General features: G+C 58.9%; 2 protein-coding genes across 8 annotated transcripts in view; both read left to right on the top strand.

The window, feature by feature from the left end:
• The window catches only part of SRRM3 (serine/arginine repetitive matrix 3), a 36,461-nt gene extending 21,732 nt beyond the window's left edge, over positions 1 to 14,729 (top strand). For 5 of the 7 annotated variants that reach the window (XM_085078102.1, XM_085078098.1, XM_085078101.1 and 2 more), the window contains 12 exons: positions 446 to 580; positions 691 to 771; positions 1,141 to 1,170; positions 1,562 to 1,630; positions 1,928 to 1,963; positions 2,616 to 2,666; positions 2,769 to 2,873; positions 3,313 to 3,484; positions 9,067 to 9,395; positions 9,951 to 10,178; positions 10,428 to 10,565; positions 12,424 to 14,729. In XM_085078102.1, the coding sequence (XP_084934228.1) occupies positions 446 to 580; positions 691 to 771; positions 1,141 to 1,170; positions 1,562 to 1,630; positions 1,928 to 1,963; positions 2,616 to 2,666; positions 2,769 to 2,873; positions 3,313 to 3,484; positions 9,067 to 9,395; positions 9,951 to 10,178; positions 10,428 to 10,565; positions 12,424 to 12,640 (1,591 nt within the window). In that variant the 3' untranslated portion in view covers positions 12,641 to 14,729. Of the gene's footprint in view, positions 1 to 445; positions 581 to 690; positions 772 to 1,140; positions 1,171 to 1,561; positions 1,631 to 1,927; positions 1,964 to 2,615; positions 2,667 to 2,768; positions 2,874 to 3,312; positions 3,485 to 9,066; positions 9,396 to 9,950; positions 10,179 to 10,427; positions 10,566 to 11,809; positions 11,850 to 12,423 lie in introns of all 7 variants that reach the window. The other 2 variants (XM_085078097.1, XM_085078096.1) reach the window with 2 other exon arrangements.
• A 2,492-nt stretch (positions 14,730 to 17,221) lies between these two features.
• Positions 17,222 to 19,055, top strand: HSPB1 (heat shock protein family B (small) member 1). The gene is made up of 3 exons (XM_085078497.1): positions 17,222 to 17,692; positions 18,447 to 18,510; positions 18,721 to 19,055. Exons 1-3 carry the CDS (start codon positions 17,332 to 17,334, stop codon positions 18,878 to 18,880), a joined length of 585 nt encoding a protein of 194 aa, XP_084934623.1. The 5' UTR covers positions 17,222 to 17,331; the 3' UTR covers positions 18,881 to 19,055.
• The last annotated feature ends 1,382 nt before the right edge of the window (positions 19,056 to 20,437 follow it).

Raw genomic sequence — 20,437 nt, 5'->3', positions numbered from 1 at the left:
TGGCCTCAAAGCCCAGATCATCTTGGGCAGTTCTCACCTAAATTTCCTGGTCTTCTGCCAGCTCCTCTCACCCTTATCCAGCCCTGCCACCCACCTGGGCTGATCCAGCCTCCCATTGAGCCCCAGCACTTGGACAATGCCAAAAGGGGCTCAAATGGTGTTGAGGCTGGACCCGGTGGGGAAATGGTGGCCCAAGTGTCCCTGTGCCAGCCTGGTGGGGATCTCTGCAGGGATTGGAGCTTCAGGAAGACCCTGAGCAGACCTCCACACTGGGGAGCCCTTCAGGGGCTTTGCTGTGTGTGGACCTTAAGGGACATGACCAAGGTCCCCTGGGGATGCCGTGCCAGAGGGAATGTCCCCCAGCCCCTGTAGCTACACTGGGGCTGCCCCAGCTGCTCCAGTGGGAGACAGGAGCAAATTAATCCTGTGTTTCCTCCTTTGGCAGTGTGATAGAAAACCACCACGGGGCAGATGGGGAGGAGTACACAGTGGAGTATGCTGAGTACGGAGAGGGCTGCCTGCTGCAGTGCGACTGCTCGGCCGAGTGCTACCGCGAGGACAGCGGCCACCGCGAGTACAGGTCTGCATGGATTTTGGGGACCTGGTGGCCACGGGGTCCCCATCCAGGGGCACAGAGTCCATAGCCATGTCCCTTCTTCTTTCTCCAACCCTGTCCGCTATCTCCCACAGGCTGAAAAGACGCTCGAGCAGCTCCACCTCTCCTCCACCCAAGAAGAAAAAGAAGAAGAAATCGGGTCACCGCCGGAGCCGGTGAGTCCCTGGCTGTCCCTGAGCTGTCCCTTCTCTCTGGAGGGCAGCTCACCTCCCAGCTCAGCCTTTCCCCAGGCTCTGGTGGGACAAGTCACCCCACTTTGGGGGGCAGTTCACCCCCAATGTGCACCCTTAGGAGGTGCAATGCATCTGCATGTACTGATACTGCAACACACATGTGTGCACACACCTACTGCATGCACTGGTGGGACCTTGCCTGGTCCGTGTGGGGAAGGAGCTGTCTGCCACAGGGCACAGGATATGGCCCTGTGAAGGGTCCATCTACCCACAGCCTGACTGGTTAGCACTGGCTGCCTGGTCAGGATGCTCTCCCTAATGTCCCTTTCTTCTCTGCCTTTCCCATGGCAGCAAAAAGAGGAAACCCGGCTCAGAGCGCAGGTGAGTGACCACTGGGCTGGGTGCACTGTGGGGTCCCCTCTGGGCTTGCAAGGCCACCAGGCACAGACTGGCCTCTACCACCCACTGTCCCTCTCTGAAATCCCACTGGGAACTGGCCACCTTGCCTCCTGCTGGAGGCTGTGGAGCCCACGAGGTGGCAATGAGACACAGCAGGATGTGAGCATTCCAGAATCGAAGGCAACCAGAGGCCTTTCTGCCCCCCAGCCTAAATTCCCCAGGAAGTAACTGCCATGTGATGTTCATGCATCCCATGGGGTGGTCCAGGGGAAGCAATGTGACTGGGGATGGTGGGACCAGACTCCCCTGGGCCACGGGGATGGGGCTGGGGAGTCCCCTGCTCCCTGCTCAAGGGCACCCACTTCCCCTCTAGCTGTGACAGTTCTTCACCCATCCGCAAGGAAAAGAAAAAGAAGACTGGAAAGAAACATAGACGTGACAGGTAGGATGAACGCCACAGCAGGCTGGGGACAGCAGGGCTGGCTGGGGACAATGGGGCTGGTTGGTGACTGTGCAGTCCCTTGGGCTGGGGTGGGATTTAAACAGAGATAGGGTTGGATGCTGATGAATTTTCTTGGGGCCATCACCTCCTCACAGCCACTGTCACCTGCCCCATCCAGCAGCCCACCTCAGGGCCATCCCCCTGTCCTTCTCCTCATCCCTGGGAGCTGCCCAGCTTTTGCTCCCTCCTGGCCAAATCATGTGTCTCCTTCATCTCTGCCTCCCCTTCATCCCTCAGGTCTGAGTCGGGGTCACGAAAAAAGAGAAGACACAGGTAAGAGTGACAGCTTCCAGAAGCCACCCTACTGCCACCAGCTGCCAGCTTCCCCTGCCAGGGACCCCCTGTGTCCTGCCATCCTGCTGTCCCCCTCCCCTCTGCCCATTGTGATGGACCCCCTCACCCCACAGCTGGACACTGCTGGGTGTCTCACACCTTTGGATGTGGCACAGGGCCACTCTGGCTGATTGTGGGCTCCCATAGGGCCTTGAATGTCCCCCAGGGGAGAAGAGGGGATCCCAGGCAGCTGTGGCCAGGACAAACCTTGACTCTGCAGATGCCATCTGCCAACACCACTATTTAAGGGTGAAACAAGTGCAAAACAGACAGTGTGCATTGAGAGGGTGCAGGGCAAAACAACTGGGGAGGTGACAACGGGCCCGAGCCTTGGTCCTGAGCAGAGCCAGTCCCTCCCTCCCCACTGCCACTCCCTCCTGCCTGGCCTCACCAACCTGCACTGACCCCACAGTTCCCCCAAAGCCATCTGGGATCCCCACGGCGCTTTGAACCACAATGGAGCCCAGCTCCAGACCAGGCAGGTCCTTCCCCTCACTCCTCCCACAGCCTTGGTGTCTTTAGCGGGGCCGGGAAAGCCACCCCAGGTGCTGCCCCTGTTCCCACCTCTGCAGCTCTCGGCTCTTTCCTGCAGGTCCCGAAGCCCCAAGAACAAACGGAAAGAGAAAAATAAAGAGCGCAAGAGGTGAGGGGCCGGGATGGCAGGGGTTGAGGGGCTCTCTGTCCCCCTGCATGTCCCCCGCGGCGGCTCAGCCTGTCCCTCGGCCCCCGGCCGCCCTCTCCGCAGGTCCCGCAGCGAGTCCCCAGCCTGGCGCTCGCACCGCCGCAGCTCCTGCAGCTCCCACAGCGCCTCGCTCTCCTCCGATGACAGCGGCTCTAAATCCCCGGGCAGGTAGGGACAGTCCGGGACCCCTGTCCCCACCGCCACCAGCCCCCCAGCCTACGCGATGGGACCCTGTGGGGTAGAGGGTGGGGACAGAGATGTCCTTGTGATGGACACGCTTATGTGGTGGCGGGCAGGGAGGTGGGAGGCAGAGGTGTCCCAGGGTGGGGACCCTCGGGGATGGAGGGCAGAGGCAGGTGGCAGAGACATCCCTGAGACGGGTATAGAGGGGCGTGGGATGGTGCTACCGCACCTCTGGAAGGTTTGGGAACACGGTCCCCAGACGCGGTTTCAATTTTTAGCTAGAGAAAGCACAAACCGCCAATCGTCACCCCATTTCTGGCTTCGGCAAAGCCTGAGCTGCAGCCGGCGGCTCTGCCGGAGCCAGGCGAAGTGCGGGCTGGCCTCGGGGCCGGGTGCCGGTGGCTGACGGTGCGGTGCCCCGCAGGCTGAGCCCCAAGCGCCGGCAGGATGGCCCCAAGGGCAGCAGCGCCCGCTCCAGCCGCAGCCCGTCCTCCCCCTCGCCCCAGCGCTCGGCCTCGCCGCACCAGAACGGGCACAAGGGCAGCGCCCAGAACGGCCGCCACAGCCACGGCGCCCCGCTCCCGGAGCCCTCGGATGTACGTAGGCTTTTCTTGGACCACTCTTCTCTTCCCTCCCCTCCTCCCTCCACAGGACTGCCCCCCTGCTCTCCTCTCCGCTCCTTCCCCACTCGCTCGGCTCCCTGCCCTGCCCGGCCGGAGCACACGGGGGAGATGTGGGGTGCAGTTTGCACCCTCCCAGCACTCACCAACCCCACGCTGGCTGCACGGTGTCCCTGGGGGAGCCAGCCCGTCACCTCGAGGCAGGGATCAAGGCAGCCAACAGGTCATCCCTCCCCCAAAGCCCCATGTCGCCCTGCGGATGTCACTCCCCCGGGGTGATGGCTTCGCAGGCCAGCATCACCTGCCAGGGTCACCACCGGGCTCAGCACCTCCCTGAGATTGATCCCAGACAGCCAAGAAAGGGGCAAAGCAGGAAAATTCTTGTTTCCCCACCATCCTCAACCCTCCCTAGTGCTAAGGGGCCAGCACAGTGCTCAGGACCCCAACACCCAGTCTGGCCAAGTTAGGATTTGGAGGGGATTTGATGCTGGATGCTCAGATTTTAGGACCTTGAGGTCTCCATGGCAGGTGACTTTGGAGTTAAGCATCCCCAGCTCTGCCTCAGCATCCCGGGGGTCCTAATAAAACCTGGGGGACTGCTCCCTTGCTGAGTGGGGCAAAACCCTAAACCAGCAAGTCCAGAGGGCCAGCTCCAGTTTAACCAGTGCTGGGATGGTGAGGAACCTGCTTTTGCTCATGGGGGCTGGAGGCAGGGCTGAGTGAAGGCAGGGCACTGCAGGACCCTGCTAATGGGGCCACATAGGTCCCCACTTGCCCCAGGATGAGGTGCTGTGGGGATGCTCCCGGGCTGGCAGCACCTAACACTGACACCCCAAAACCTGCAGGGCCAGGGGCTCCCCGGCAAAAGGGGCCAGGAGCCCCCAGCCCCACATCCACATCCCCTTCACCCTCCCCAGCCCAGCACCCCCCAGCAGCACCCAGCACCCTGCCCACCTCTCGGGGCACCTCTCTGCTTTCTTCTTTCCTGTGGTTTTGGCTGGGGCGTGGGGGGGTTCGGGTGCCAAGGCACTGCCCCCCAGGTGCCCGGCTCGCCCCGCTCTCCCCCTGCCCACCCCAGCATCGCCCAGGAGCTCCCTTGGCTCCCCGGCACCAGCGGGACTTTTCTCCAACAACTTTCTCTCTTTCTCTCTCTCTCTCTCTTCTTTCTCTCTCTCTGGTTTCTATTTTTTATTTTTTTTTCTTTTTAATCCCATCTGTGTTTTTCTTTAGCCTCCCATTTGAAAAAAACCCAAACGGTAATATACACTTCCATTTCTTGCTCAGCAGAAGCAGGGACGAGGGGGAGGGAAGGGCAATGAAACGTGCTTTTTTTCCCGCCCCCTTGTTTTAGTTTCCTTTCTCATGATTTCTTTTCTTTTCCCTTGTGATGTACAGAAATGCAAACGATATATATTTCTCTTATTTTTATTTCCCCCCCACCCCGTCGTCGTCGTGTTGTTCTAGATTTTTTTGCTTTTGTGTGTGTTAATGTGGAGAAGAAAAAAAACAAAAAACAAAACAAAAAAACCGCCAAAAAACCTGATGTGTTTTCTAAATATTTACAAGCGCTGAACATTGTACTTCCATTTTCTATATTTTGAACAAGGAATTTAAAAGGGAAGAGAACCCAGCAGCTCTACACTGCAAAGGGATCGAATTGCCCTTTTCCTCCTCCAATTGGCAACTGCCCGGTGTCCTCGGCTGGATGGGGATGCTTTTCCTCCCCAGCTGCAGGATGAGGCCGCTGGGTGCTGGGTTATCCAATCACCCTGCGGTTATCCCACATCCTGCATCCCGACAGGATGAGAGCTGAGCATCCTCAGCACCCAGCCCCCTCCCCACCTCCTGCAGACCCCCCAAAAGCTGGGGGCTGATCCCATCCCCCGGGTGAAGCGTGCCCACCCCAGCACCCCCAGAGCCGCCGGGAGCCAGGGGTGCCCCGGGGCGCTGCGCGGCGTTGCCTTCCCTTTTAAATACCCAGTCCTGTCTCCATCCATCCCTGCTGCCTTCCCAGCCTTCCTCCTGGGTCTCTCCTCCTCCTCCTCCTCGCCCACACGCACCCTCCAGCCCCTCTCTCTCTCCGGTTTTCTTTGGGCCAACACAACCCAACATCCTTCACCGTGTCCCACCATCCATCCATCGCCTTCCCTGCATGTTATCCGGGACTTTGCCATGTTATAGAGTGACTTTTTAAGACTGAACCGCAGCCTGATCGGGTTACAGACACCAACCAGCCACCCCCCCGCGGCCACCCCGCTCGGCGGCCGGCCGCAGCCTTTCCACTGAAAAACAAACAAAAAAAAATTAAAAAAAAAAAAGATAATAAAAATTAGAAGCTAAAGAGACCAATTTTAAAAATAATTTTAAAAATTCTAAGCAAAGCAAACGGGATTAGCCGAGGGGTCTGGATCGCCGTACTAAAGAGTCCTTGTCTTTTTCCCATTCTGCCCTCCAAATGTGGAGATTATTGTTTTCTTTTTTTATTATTGCATTCCTGTCACTGCCAATTCCGAAGGTAGGTATTTTGTCCACCTCTGCACGTTCACTTCTGCAGATGAGCCTGTTGAAAAGCACCGTAGCTTGATTTAATGTTATTTTCTCTTTCTTTCTGACTTTCTTTCTCTTTCTTTCTCACTCTCCTTCTCTGTCCCTCTTTCATTTTGTCTCTTTTTGGTGGCTATATATAATTTTTTTTTATTTGTATGGTTTTCCCCAGTTAGCTGCAAAGCCATGCTCTTCTCTTATGTTCTTTTTTTTTCTTTTTTTTTTTTTGCCCTCTCCACGTAATATTTTTTTCTTTCTTCCCCCCTTTTCTCTTCCCCGTCTCCTCGTGCTGTCGGTAGAATGCATTTCTGTGTCTTTCAGCCCTCTGAATTTGTGTTCGTTTCCATTCAGGGGCCGAGCACGGCTGTTCCCTTTAATTCCCCCATTAGTGGCTGGGTAATTAAGGCAAATATAATTAGGGAGAAATAGGGGCATTGGCCACGGGTAGAAGTGGGCACAGGGGGGTTTGGGATGGATGGATGGATGGGGCAAGGAGTGAGAAATTTGGGGAGATGTGTGGGTTTAGCCCCTCTTTTTGGGTCAAAAAACCCAACTCAGGGAAAATACTGAGGGAGGCTGCAGTGGGGAAAGGTTTAAATCTTCCTCCCTGGAGAGAGGCAGGTCCAGGTCATCCTGGTCTGCGAGGGGCAGAGTCCCAGCCCTGGCTGTCCCATCCCCACAAGAGTGTGTGCTTTCCCTTTCAGGCCGGCTCTTTCCCAGTTTGGGTTTATTTGGGATGCTTTTACCTTTGTTGCCTGGCCAGGAGACTCCAGGGTTTGGGTGGAAACCCTGCAGTGTGAGCCCGTGGCATGGTCAGCCAGTGCCAAAATGCCACCCTGGGAAAGAGGAAACTCCTCTCTTTCTTCATCGTCCTCTTCTTCTTCTTCTTCATCTTCTCTGCTTTTTTGTTCCTCTCCTGGGATGCGGGGCTGGGCATGGGCTCCACTGATCTCCCATTCCAGGGTTGCTGCATCCCCCTGGAGCAGATCCATGTCCCCCAGTCCTTGCAGGGTGGCTGGGCAGGGCTGATCATCACTGCCAGCCTCCCCCTCGCTGCAGCCACTGCATCAGCCACAGATTTTTAATCAATCCCTCCCCCCCCATTTTGGCATCAGCTTGCTGCTCTGTGGCTGGAGGGATTGGTTTATCCATGGGGACAACGAGGTGATGGAGTGTGGAACAGTCTGGGATGCTCAGGGACACCGAAGTCTTGTGTCCCTTTTGCAGCAGCTTTGTGGTGGTCTCCAGAATCCCAACCCTTTACCCTGCCCCTTTCTTTTTTGAGGGAGAAAAGTGGCATTTAGAACACAGTGGGATGGGTGGAGAGAACTTCATCCTCAAGGATTCATTGATCAGGTGTATTTGGGGTAAGGTGATAGCCAGGAATTGGGGTCACCAGCCCTGGGCATGGTGGCACAATCCTGGGACCATCCCAATATCCCTGAACCCCCCTTGATCCCCTCAGCTGGCCTCAGTGACTCTCTGTGCAGGATTCACCCTTCCAAAGATACTCAGGAACTCCACTGGGCTGTGTCTGAGGGGAAGGAGACCCCAAAGCCACCCAAGCCAGGGTCTGATGGCTTGGTCAGGGCTGATGTTACCGGAGCCATTTCCACCCATCCTTTTGGTCTAGTGGTGTTTGCAAAGATGGGGGAAACACCCAGGCAGCGTTTGTGGCTCAGAGGACCTCAGATATTTGGGAGCCTCAGGGCAAAATCCCCTGAGGTCTCAGTGAGAGTCTGGCTCAGGGCTTGGCCACGGTGGTGGCCCAAGGTTTCCCCTCCCCGTAGGAGAAGTGAGTTGGTTTGTTTTATTTCTCCTCTCTCTGGCTCTGTCTCTGTCTCTCCTCCTCTCTCGCTCTTTCTTTCTCTCTTGCATTTTTGTGAATCTAATGATGCACTTATATTGCCCCGCTTTTCCCTTCTCTTCATACCTTACCTACTAAAGGAGGAAATGCCACTTTTTTGGTAAGTGGATGTTAACCAAGAGGGACTTAAAAAAAAAAAAAAAGCATATAATGGAAAAAAATAAAAAAAAAAAAAAGGAAGCAGAAAGCAAAGTCTGTGTTGAGTGCTGATGAGGACTTAGCAGTTCCCTGCAGAGTCACAGCTAACAGCTCAATGCGTGTCCCAGGAAGAGCCATTCGTTTATCTCAGTAACGAGGACATTTGTGAAGTTTTGCTTTGTTTTTTATTTGTTAATTTTAAATTTTCTTTATTTGATTTGATTTGGATGGTTTTTCTTCTTTCTTTTTTGTTGGTTTCTTTTATGCCTTCTCGCCCCCTGGCCCCCTCCCCTGCCTTGCCCTCCATTGTCGCTCTGTGCCGTTTTTTCCTCGTTTCTGGATTTGTTTTAAGCCGAAAGCCGTACTATCGATAAAAACTACACGTATCGGAACATATATCTCTATATATGTGCATGCCTCTGTGTGAGCAGACCCCGTCACCTCCAGCCCTCTTTGGTTCGACCCCTTCCCCTCGGCTCAGTCTGATTTACTCTCCCCTTACTGCCCCACCTTCCCTCCTCTCATCTTTTCCTTTTTTTTTTCCTCCCCATTTTCCTCCCTTCGTTTGGGTTTTACCCCCTTTTCCCTTCCCCTTTCTTGGTCGGGGCGGGTGGGCACCAGGGTTTGCTTTATCCCCTCTCCAGGTGTTTTTTGGGGGGGTTGTTTCTTTCCCTTCGAGCTCTCCCTCCCCGACGACTTGGGGCTTTCTTGGATTTATTTCTTTTCCTCCCATCCCACCCCTTCCTTTGGGTTTTGATTACGATTTAAGTTGAGTTCTATTTTTTTGGCGTTTTGCATGCGGAGGTTTGCATGACCCACGTTGTTGAGGGCGAGAGGAAGGTGCAGAGTAGCGTCTGTGTAGCCTGCCTTATGCGATGTGCATTGACGTTGTGATCTGCGCCCCCGGCCCGGCGCCCCCCGTTAAAATCCCCTTTCTCCTTCTTTCTTGTCTTCTTCCCCCCTTCCACCTCTCCCTCCTTCTCTCTCTCTCTCTCTCCCCCTTTGCCAGAGGCCAGCCTCGGCGTCCCCCTCTCCGCGGGCTCACGGCAGGACGGAGCCGCCGTCCCCCCGCAGCCGGGGCAGCCGACACGGCGCCCGCAGCCCCCGGTCGCCCACGCCGGAGCGGGCCAAGCACGGCCACCGGCATCGCTCCCGCAGTGCCTCGCCGCCGTCCCGACACCGCGGCCAGAGCAAGGGGCGACCCCCGGCCCCCCGGGAGCAGCCGCCGCCGCCGCTCAGCCCCGCCGGCTACAGCAGCGACTCGGAGGGCTCGGCCGGCTCCCACCCCTACCACCCGCCGGTCGGCCCCGACAGGAACCACGGCGCACATGGCAAGAAGTAAGGGAATCCCCGGGATGGGGTCCTGTCATCTCTGTCGGGATGTGGGAGCTCGGCTGGGATGTTTGGGGTGCAGTTCCTTGAGGGCACCAGGAATCCATCCAGGCAAAGCTCTGGGGGTTATGCTGGGGAGCAGGGCTGGGTTGGGATGCCCGAGTGATGGAGATGGGAATAGAGATGGGGACAGGGATGGGGACAGCCACGGGAATGGCAATGAGGATGAGTTGGCGATGGGAATGGGGATGGGGACAGACATGGGGATGGTGATAGGGAAGATGGGGATGGGGAAGAGCCACAGTGGTCAATGTTAGCACACTCTGGGAAGGGCCATCCCTGCGAGGGATTACCGCACTGCGAAGGGCAGTGCCTGGATGGCTGCATGGTGCAGGATCCCAAGCGGGTGAAAGCCCTGTGCTTTATCATCAGGGATGTAGCCCAGTCAAAAAGTGGCGTCATGTAGGTGTTCCCTGCGGGAACCTGGAGTCCCTGGCTCCCGTGGGGACATCCTGCCAGCCAAGACGAGGTGCGAGGCGGTGCTGGGATCTGCCTTCACAGGGTGAAGGAGCGGCACCACCGGGGCCGGCCCAACAGCAGCTCGGAGTCGTCAGCCAAGCACTCCCGGCACGCCTCGGAGCGGAGGAAGAGCCCGTCCCCCAGCCCCGGGCAGCGCAGCACCTCCTGGAGCTCCAGCGGCTCCCTCTCCAAGTCCCGCTCCCGCTCCCGGGACAAGAGAGCAGGACGCAGCCGCTCCCGCTCGCCCTCGCCGAAAAAGCCAGCCAGCAGGTCAGGCACGGGGGGACAGGGGCACGGGGGACACCGCGGGCGCCAGCAGTGGGCTCAGAGCCCATCGCGGCTCAGGGTGGTCCCGGCTGCCCAGGGGCTCGGGGAGGGGTCACTAGGTCACACTGGAAACGCCAGCCCCAGCTGGGAGTGTCACCCCTGCAGGGAACTGGTGTCACAGGGTGTCCCTGCGTGACACCCGAGACCCCAGCCCACTCTCTGACCCTCCTCCTCCTCCTCCCCGGGGTGTAGAGAGAAGGACAACGAGCCCCGAACACGTCACGGTGATCCCGATCCCGCCCGCGCCCGGCGCCGCTCCAGGAGCTACTCTCCCATCAGGAAGAGGAGACGTGACTCCCCCAGCTTCATGGAGCCCAGGAGGATCACCAGGTGGGTCCTGGCATGTGACAAAGCCTCTGCCATGGCCACTGGCATGTTCCGGGGCTGAGCTCTGCTGTCAGCTGACCCCAGAGGGTGCGTGGGTGGGTGGACAAATGGATGGATGGATGGATAAAAGCATGCATGCATGGATGCACGGATGGACTGAAGTACACATGGTTGAATGGATGGGTGAATGGGTGAGTGGATGGATAGATGAATGGATGGACAGATGTACAGGTAGATGGATGGACAGACGGATGGACAGAAGCAGCCCTGTGGATGGATAGATAACCCTGAGGTTGAATCAGCTGGCCCAGACAGATGGATAACCAGACTGCCTCCAATACTGTGACCTTCTGATCTCTTCCTATTTCGAGGCATGAAAACAGGAATTAATTTTAATCCGCCTGTGCATATTCCAGCAGTACGCACATCCGCAATCACGTCTCTCCTGCCCTCCAAAAGCTGGTTTCTCCTCCTTGGGATCCTATTGCCTCAGGATCCTGAGCTGTAAGACAGGCAATATTTCGTGCCAGACGAAACACTGTGTGCATATGTAGCACCTCGTTAAGATGCAGCGCTGGCGGCAGGGCCGTGCCGAGCCGAGATTACCTCCTTCCTGACCTATTTGTCTCTCCTACTATCAGCTGGGAGATCAGGGGGGGCTGGATTTTCAGAAATCAGCTCTGCCTCGCTGTGGGAGGGATTTTGTTTTGCCTGGGCTGGACTGGAGTTGTCAGGAGGGAGGACAGGAGAAAGGACAAGAGGAACACTGCGGAGGCCACGGGTTAGAGCTCCCCGCAGCTCTCCCTGATGGATGCCCTGGAAAGAACATGGGCTGGGAAAACTGCTCCCAGCCCAGCCCAGGTGCCACTGGCTGGTTTTCCATCCCCTCTGCTCCATCCTGGTTTTACCAGGATGTCCCCAGGGGGATGGCGGGGGGTGGAAAATATAATACCGTGAGGACTGTCAACTCCACCCCTGTCACCATCCCTGGGGTGGATGGGGGTGGCAGACCCAGCTCTGCTCAGTGTTCAGGAGGAGGAGAGCCATTTCTGTGAGGTGTAGAGGATGCTGTGGGGAGGGGCCAGCCAGGGAAACACCCCCAGCACGCCTTAGCTGCCCCATAGCCCAGCCAGAAGCCCCAGGGCTTTTCCTTGCCCTCCTGCCCTGTCCCTAGTTCCCATCATCCCCCTCCACCATGTGGTCCTACCTCAGTGATGCCAACTTCTCCTTTTCCATTTCATCCCAAGGTCCCTCTCGGAGAGCATCGCCGCCAGCCTGGCTCCCAGGGTAACCTTCCCCCCTCCTCCTCCTCCTCCTCTTCCTCCTGGACCCCTCTGTGTCTCCTCACACCTTAGGATGCCCTCGGCACTCAGCCACTCTCTGGTCCCACTAACACAGGCTGGGAGAAGGGACAAGGGGCCGACTCCTGATGTCGCTGCCCCCTGTGTCCCCCCACCGCACTGTCCCCGTGCTCCCCGTGTCCCTCCTCATCCTCAGGCGCCGGCGGGGCCACAGCTCGCCTCCCGCTAATCCCGAACGTCTCTTTTTCAGCAGCTTTCAATCTTTGGTGTCTGGGAAACACAAAAGCCACATTAACCTGCTCACTTTCTGCCCTCGACGCTGCCTAATCCAGGACTAACACCCCGGGGGAGTGGGCTGGGGAGGAGGAAAGGGATGGATGGATAGATGGAAGGGGAGGTGATGCCGGGTGGCCGCATCCTGACACCCCCGGTCTGAGCCCGGCCGCTGGGACACTTGGCTGCCCTGGGTGGATGCTTGGCCATGCCGGGGGTCCAGCGCCGGACCCCCTTCCCCGAACAGCTGCGGGGGGTCTGACTCAGCTTCCCTTTTCCATTCGCAGCGCTCGCAAGCGTCCCATCCCCTACTACCGGCCCAGCCCCTCATCCTCCAGCTCGCTGAGCACCTACTCGTACAGCCGGAGCCGCAGCCGCAGCTACGACAGCTACAGCTCCAGCCGTAGCCGCAGCCGGACTCGCAGCCCCCCCAGCCGCTCCCGCAGCCCCAGCCGCAGCCCCAGCTACAACAGCCGCAGCAGCTCGGAGAGCGCCGGCTTCTGAGCCCCCCCGGCACCCGGCCGCAGCCCCCCGACAGCCCAGCCCTGCCCCCTCCATGCCACCTGCGCCCCCAGAAGGGACGGGACCACCGGGGAGGTGGAAAGGAGCCGGGGGATGCTAAGGATGGACCCTGCAGCCGGGGAAAGCACGGACGGGAACTCAAATGGGTCCTTGCAACGCCCCGGGAGGGGGCGGTTCCCCCCGCTCCGGGGTGATTTGGGGGTCGGGATGGGGAAGGGGAGGATATCTTCTTATTTCTGCGAGTGCCGGGGTGGGGCGGGGTGGGGTGGGCGAGCACGGAGCGATGGAACAAATGCTCTGCAGAGACCTTGGGGCCAGCGGGTGGGGTGGCTGGGGACACCCCTGGGACCCCCTGTGCTTTTTTGGGTTGGTTTGAGTGTTTTTTAGCACAAGAGTATCCCGGGGAGGTGGGCGGGGTGGTGCAGGCTCAGCTGGAGGGTGTGATGCCAACCAGAGGTGAGCAAGACCCCGTTTCCCCCAGCGAAGTTGTCCCCAGGGTGTCATGGGGGACAGAGCCACTGCAAAACATTTTGGGATCCCCCCAGACCTGAGCACACGCCGAGCCATGGACGAACAAAGCCAGCAGCGCCCACAAGTCTCTTCCCAAGCAAGGAGACCCAGGGAAAAACGCTGCTTGTCCCAGCTCAGGAGCCAGCCCTGACACCCACCCACCCACCCAGTTTGGAGGGACCGAGCTGTCACCCCCGGGAGGACAGAGCTGCAGGGCCTAGGGCTGAGCAGGGGTTTTCCACCTCTGGGCTGCATCCAGCCATCCTCTGGCTTTGGCATGGCCTATCCCACCCCTGGGCTCACAGCCCCCAGTCCCCTCCTGCTCTGGGGAAAAGTGGCTGCTTTTTTAACTGAATTATGGAAAGAGAGAGGCAGGAGGGTCTCGGGTTTGGCCCACAGCCCCGCTTTTGCAGGATTTTGCTGATTTCCCAAAAAAAAAAGCCCCCCAGGCGCTGAGGGCAGTCGTGCCCCCCGGGGCGGTCGGTGTTTAATCCCGGTGGCCCCGCGTTTTCCGGCCGGCTGCAGCGGGACAATGGGGATGAGCCTCCCTGGGTGGGAGAGCAGCTGCCCGAATTAACCTGCTGCCCCTGGATGCAAAGCCAGGCTTTGGCCGTCCCGCTTGGCGCTGGTTTCCAGCCAGCCGGGATCGGGAGGATCCTTTGGAGTGCAGCTCAGCTCTAATGAGACAGCCTCGTTAGCTGTGGCCCGATGAGCCAGAGGTGCCGGGAGGGCAGAGATGGGAGCGAAGGGGCACTGCGGGGTCAACCTCCCAAACCTGGGACCAGGCTCAGCCCGAGGCTGAGGTTTCACCAGCCTTGGAGGTAAATCCCAGCAGCTGGGCGGTGATGGGTGGCACCCCCTGGGTGTCCCACCCGTTTGCTGGCAAAGCCACCAGCCTGAACGAGCAGAGCTGATAGAAATGGGGTGAGCAGGTAAGGAGGGGACACACTCCATGGTACAGTTTGTCCCCATGTGCCAGCCCCGGGCAGGGTGGCAGCTCTGGATGTGACTGTGACAGGAGAACACAAAGGGTCCTGCTCTCCTGGAGCCTGGGGAGATGGAGGACATGAGCTCCCCCGGCAACCCTACAAAGCCCGAGCGGCGCGCTCTGAAAACCATCCCAGCAATTCCAGCTGCTGCCCCACAGCCCCCGAGCCCCATTTCGCCCCACGGGAAGCTCAGACTGACCACTGGACCCCCCAACCCTGCTGGGATATGGGGGAATCCCCTGAGATAATCCGAACCCAAGCCAGCAGCGGGGGATTTCCCCAGTGGCCGCAGCCCCAGCCCTGCAGCCCCTGTGGGGCCGCGGCTCCCAAAAACCCGAGACCCGACTGCAGCGGCGCCGCGGACCAGCCAGCACATCAGGGAAAAATTCCAGTCTTCCTCTTTTACAGTCTCTGTCTCCTGCCGCGGAGGGAGCCAACTGGAACAAATACTCTGTAGAAATACTTCAGTATTTTCCTGTCGCGCGTGCGCTCTCTCTCTGGGTTGTGAGTACAGCTGTAGATGCCGTGAGCTGGTGCAATTATAATAAATATACAGTATATATTGTAAATTACTCTGCTGGGCACTGAGAGGTTTCTTCCTGCCGGCAGCGCGGCAGGGTTATCCTTCTCCCTCCGCCCAGCTCCCTGCGGATCCATCCTGCTCTTCCCTCTGACTCCATGCGGAGCAGCACCGGCAGTTTTGTGTCTGATCCCCTCGAGGATCCTGCTGTGGGGCGGGGGAACCCTCTGGGAACATCTCCCTCTGCATCCTCCCTGTCTCCTCACCACCCTCCTGGCTCCCTGCATCCTTCCCTGCATCCCTCCCTTTAGCCTGCCAGCTCCCATCCATCCTGTCTGCATCCCTCCCTGCTTCCTCCTCTGCATCCCTCTCTGCATCCCTGCATCCCTGCCCTCTCTCCCATATCCCGGCATCCCTCCCTGCATCCCTCCCATTTGCCTGCAAATCTCCCATCCATTCCTACCCCCTGCATCCCTCTCCTGATCCCTCCCATCCTTCCCTGCTCCTCCCTGCATTCCTGCCTGTATCCCTCCCGTTTCCCTGCACGCCTTCCTGCATTCCCACCTGCAATCCTTCCATTCCTCCCTGCATCCCTCCTCTGATCCCTCCCCTCCCTCCCAGCATCCCTCCCTGCATCTTCCTCTGCATCCTTCCCTGCATCCCCTCCATTTCCCTGAATCCCTCCCATTTCCCTGCATTCCTGCCTGCATCTCTCCCCTCCCTCCCACATTCCTCTCCTTTCCCCACATCCCCTCCCCTCCGCAGTGCCTCCTCTTCCCGCGGTTCCCCCCCCAGCCCCCGCAGGATGAAGCCCCCAGCCCCACATGGCTCAGCTCTCCGCAGCCCCTTCCCCCTCGCTGCCATTCCAGAGCCAGCACCAGGCAAAGGACACCCCAAATTCCCTGCTGCAGCATCACCCCCACACTCCCGGGGGTCATCCACGCTGACCCCAGATGGGAATCCCTTCCTGGGTGCCTGTTGTGTGGAGAGATTCATCTGGAATAGAGGGTGCTGCCCCTTCCAGCCCCCAGTCCCTTCTAGCACCCCGAGTCCCCTCCAGACCGGAACTGAGGGGAAAAAAAACCTCTCCAACAACATATTTTAGTGTTAAAGAATCAAGGCATTGCTTTATTCTGGTCAGGGTGTTGTTCTGGCCAGGATGTGCAACAGAAATAATTTCATCCACACATTGCCTGGGTTGTGCAGCGAAAATCCTTCCATCACATATGGTTGTTTACTGGATTTTTCACACACTTATACAGACAAAACCCAGAGAAATTAATTAATTTCATGTTTATTGGTCCCAGGTTGCACAATTCCTAGTGTTTGATTTCCTATTGGTTATTGATCCCTTCACCTTCCATGCTATTCAGGGCCTCATTCTTTGTTCTCTTATCGATCTTTTCCCAGACCAGGTGTCTCCGACACCCCAGGCAACGATGTTCAGGGGTAATGGTCGTTAATGGTCATAATTTCCTGTGTATCTCCCGATCTGTGTAGGTGTTAAACTCATCAGGCCTCGCCCAGGGAAATGAGCCATTTGAAAAGAAACTCCAATTCCTTTCCCCCTGGGCAAAGACTAACAAACCCGTGACCAAAATCAGTTAAACATTTTAAAATCTGTATCATTTCCAACACCCCAAGGCCCCCAAGAGCTCCCCAAACCCCATTATCATTATCAGCCCTCCCGGTCCCACCCAGCCCCACCAGCCTGACCCCCACTGGCCCCCATCAGGTCCTGTGAGCCCCACCAAATCCCATTGACCTCCAAGACCCTCCTCAGCCCTGTGGGGCTCCATGGGGACAGGAACATCCTCACCCCAACTTGGTGCTGCGGGTTCCCATCAGGATACCAAACCCTGGGGCCACTGGGGTGCTGGAGGGCTCCAGAACCTTCTGGCTAGTGGTGACCAGAAACTGGGGGGCTTCAGAATCTTCTGGCTAGTGGGTGACCAGAAACTGGGGGGCTTCAGAACCTTCTGGCTAGTGGTGACCAGAAACTGGGGGGCTTCAGAACCTTCTGGTTAGTGGGTGATGAGGAGCTGGGGGACTCCAGAATCTTCTGGCTAATTGGTGACCAGAAACTGGGGGACTCCAGAATCTTCTGGTTAGTGGGTGACCAGAAGCTGGGGGGCTCCAGAACTTTCTGGCCCGCAGGTGACGGGGAGCTGGGGGGCTCTAGAACCTTCTGGCTGGCGGTGACGCAGAGCAGAGCCACTCACGGCCTCCTGCACTGACTCACCCCGCCATTCCCGAGGCGCTGGCCCAGCCCCAGCCCCAGCCCCCTTCTCACGCTACCACGGGGCAGCATCCTGCGGATTGTTTTCCGGGCAGGCAGGCGGGCGGGCGGGAGAGGCCGGGAGCCGCTCCAAGCGCCATCCATCATTCCCAACCAGGCCGAGCCTCTCGCGACGAAAGGCGGATGGACATTTCCTTGGCAAGGGGGACCCTGCAGGCTGCCAGCCCCCTCCCCTTCCCTCGCCACCCACCCACTGCGGCTGCGTGTGGCCGCCCCAGCCCGGGGGAAAGTTTCTCGTCCCTTCCCCGGGGCTGCCGCAATTGCCATTAATAGCCAGCTGAGCGGCCCGGCTAAAAATAACCCCCGAGCCTCTTCATAAGGCACCACCGGCAGCCCCCCCGGCAGCTCACACACCATGGCCGAGCGCCGCGTCCCTTTCACCTTCCTGCGCAGCCCCAGCTGGGATCCCTTCCGCGACTGGTACCATGGCAGCCGCCTCTTCGACCAGTCCTTTGGGATGCCGCACATCCCCGAGGATTGGTACAAGTGGCCGAGCGGCAGCGCCTGGCCGGGATATTTCCGCCTGCTGCCCCGGGAGAGCGCCCTGCTGCCCGCGCCCGGCTCGCCCTTCGGCCAGGCGCTGAGCCGCCAGCTCAGCAGCGGCATCTCCGAGATCCGCCAGACCGCCGACAGCTGGAAGGTCACCTTGGATGTCAACCACTTCGCACCCGAGGAGCTGGTGGTCAAGACCAAGGATAACATCGTGGAGATAACCGGTGGGTGCTGCGGTGGGGCTCTGTGGGGTGGTTCGGGGTGGGGCAGCTGCGGCCCTGGAGCTTGGCGGGGGGAAAAGGGGGGAGTAAGGGATGGGAAGTGAGGCAAGGAAAAGCAGGAGATGGAGGAGAGGAGAGGAAAAAGGGAAAGCGAAAGAGAAAATCAAGGCACAGAGGAAGGCCCAGCGCTACAGCTCAGTCTCAGGGTGCATTTGAGTGCAGAGATCTCCCAGGCCTATATATTGACCCCTCACTGCTGCCCAGAAGGACACAGGGAGGAACCCCCCGGCTGCAGCCCCAGAAGGAGCCGGGGGTCCTCCCCTGCACTCCCTGGCAGCGCCCTGGATGCTGTGACAAAGCCCAGACCTGTGGCACAAGGCCAGGATGTGATTCCTGCCGGATGAGGGGTGCCCACATGGAATGGGGGCAATTCCCCAGCCAGAGGAATTTGGGGTGCAGCCCCAGGCAGAGTAGGGTGCTCAGTCTCCAGCCCTGCCAAGCTGTGGGCCAGCTGGCCACCGTTGGGCCCCTTTGGCCACCGCCAGCTCCTGGCACTGCACTTTGCTCTGCCTGAATTTGGGGAATGCACCCGGAGCAGCCCCACAGCCCCTGGTTCCCCCAAGTTGCTCCAGGCTGATATTATGGCAAACAATCCCCCCAGGATGGGCAGAATCAGCCCCTCTCAAGTGTTGGGGTGGGGCAGGAAGGTTCCCACCCAGCCGGCCCCTTCCAACCATCGCTGGGTTTTTTCTTCCAGGCAAACACGAGGAGAAGCAGGATGAACACGGCTTCATCTCCAGGTGCTTCACCCGAAAATACACGTAAGTACCAGGGAGGGGAGGAGACACCTGATGCAGCCCTTTGGGGACATTTTCCCACCCACTCACCCCCCTCCAAGCCCTTTGGCAAGACCGGGAATGCTGCTCACCCAAGCTGGGAGTGGGAGAGGCAGCAATTTGGGGCTGAGCATCGCATACTCTGGGTGGGAGCTGCAGCCCTGACTCCTCCTCTCCCCTCTCCTCCCCTCCCAGCCTTCCCCCCGGTGTGGAAGCCACGGCTGTTCGGTCCTCGCTGTCTCCCGATGGAATGCTGACTGTGGAGGCTCCCCTGCCCAAACCTGCCATCCAGTCTGCTGAAATCACCATCCCTGTCACCGTGGAGAGCCAAGCCAAGGAGCCAGCCAAGAAGTAGGCTGCACCGAGGAGGAGGAGGAGGAGAAGCCGCCGCTGCCCCACCCACCCCCAGCTGCCCCCTCACACCCACCCCCTTTTTACTGTTGATTTTGTACTCGCCCTGCCACTGAGTGCCTTTGAATAAATGTGAAGGAACCGACAGAATCAGCTGGAATAAAAGCTGGTGAAAGAAACCTGTCCCTGTGCCGTGTCCATCCCCCAGCATCACGGCTGTGGTGGGAGCTGCACCGGGACTAGGGCACCGGGATGGGGCTGCCTGGGGCCAGAGGGGACAGCAGGAGGGTCCCCAAGCCCTGCTCAGCATCTGGGGTTTGCAACCCAGAGCTCCACATCCCAGAGCTCCACATCCCAGGTCTTCTCACCTCAAGTCTTTACGACCTGGGCTCAGCTTTCTGGGGTCAGTGTCCCAGGTGTTCACACCCTGAGTCTCCCAGTCCTGGATATCCGCATCTGGGTTTTCTGCATCTCAGCTCTCCCTATCCCAGCCTCCAGCATCCTGGGGACTTTACACCCCAAATCTCCATCATCTCTGGTGTTCACAGGCCAGGACTCCAACATGCCAGGCTCAGCATCCCAGATTTCACAACCTGGGTCTCCTACATCCCAGCTCTCTCAAATCCCGGGTCTCAGCACCATGAGTCTTCCCCACGCCTGCTCCCCCACACTCTGCCTGTCAACATCAGAACATTTGGGGTCTCCACACCCCTATGTCACCATCCTGGGATGCTGCATCCCTCAAAAACAAGCACACCCACCCCCCACTTCAGGTCAGAGGGGCAACAGGGGCTTCACAGGCAAGAGCTCACCCCAGCAGTGCAGCCCATGAGCCCCAGCCCTGCCCCCAGTGCCCCCCCTTTCCTTCCACCCCATTGTTTGAGGGGCTGGGTTGGGGATTCAGCTCAGGGGCTGCAGCCTGGCTGGGGGACTGAAAAGGGGTTGGGTTGTGGCCCCAGTGTCATTTGGCCACAGCTGGCCCCATGTCCCCTGTGCCCCCATGGCCCTGGGCCTCTGGGCAGGACTGGCCCTACAAGGCTGAGGTCAGGCCCACGGCTTCGATGTTCCCTGATGTTCCCCGCTCTGACAAATCCCACTAATCCCCCCTGAGTCATCCCGCAGGCAGACGGTGACCTGGGAAGAATCCTGCAGCTGCGAGGCCTCTCTCCGAGCTCGGGGGGCTCCACGTGCCCCTGAGCCCCTGCCCCCCATGCCCTCTGCCCCAGCAGTCTCGGGTGTGATGAGTTTGACAGGTGCCAGGCAGATCCTGGGGATCAATTCCTGATCCTGGGGATCAATTCCTGCTGCCAGGGGATCCCTGTGTGTGAGTTTGGGGTGTGAGGCTTTTCCAGCCCGAGTGTAATGGGAATACACCTCCTAAGGGGTGTCCCATGCCCCCTCCCCTCTCCTGCGGCTACACCACAATGACTTTTTCTTCCCAAAAAGCCACCCAAGCCATGAGTGGAGGCTGCCAGAGCACCAGGGCACTGGGATGGGGTTCGGGGTGTCCCTCTCTGTGTGGGGGTGCTCGGCGAGCCCCCAGCCCCTCCTTTTCCCGGCC

Source organism: Lichenostomus cassidix, chromosome 19 (assembly GCF_008360975.1).
Source record: "Lichenostomus cassidix isolate B80296 chromosome 19, HeHo_3.0, whole genome shotgun sequence".
NCBI lineage: Eukaryota > Metazoa > Chordata > Aves > Passeriformes > Meliphagidae > Lichenostomus > Lichenostomus cassidix.
Note: the sequence above shows the minus strand (reverse complement) of the source record. Positions and strands in the feature narration are given on the sequence as shown.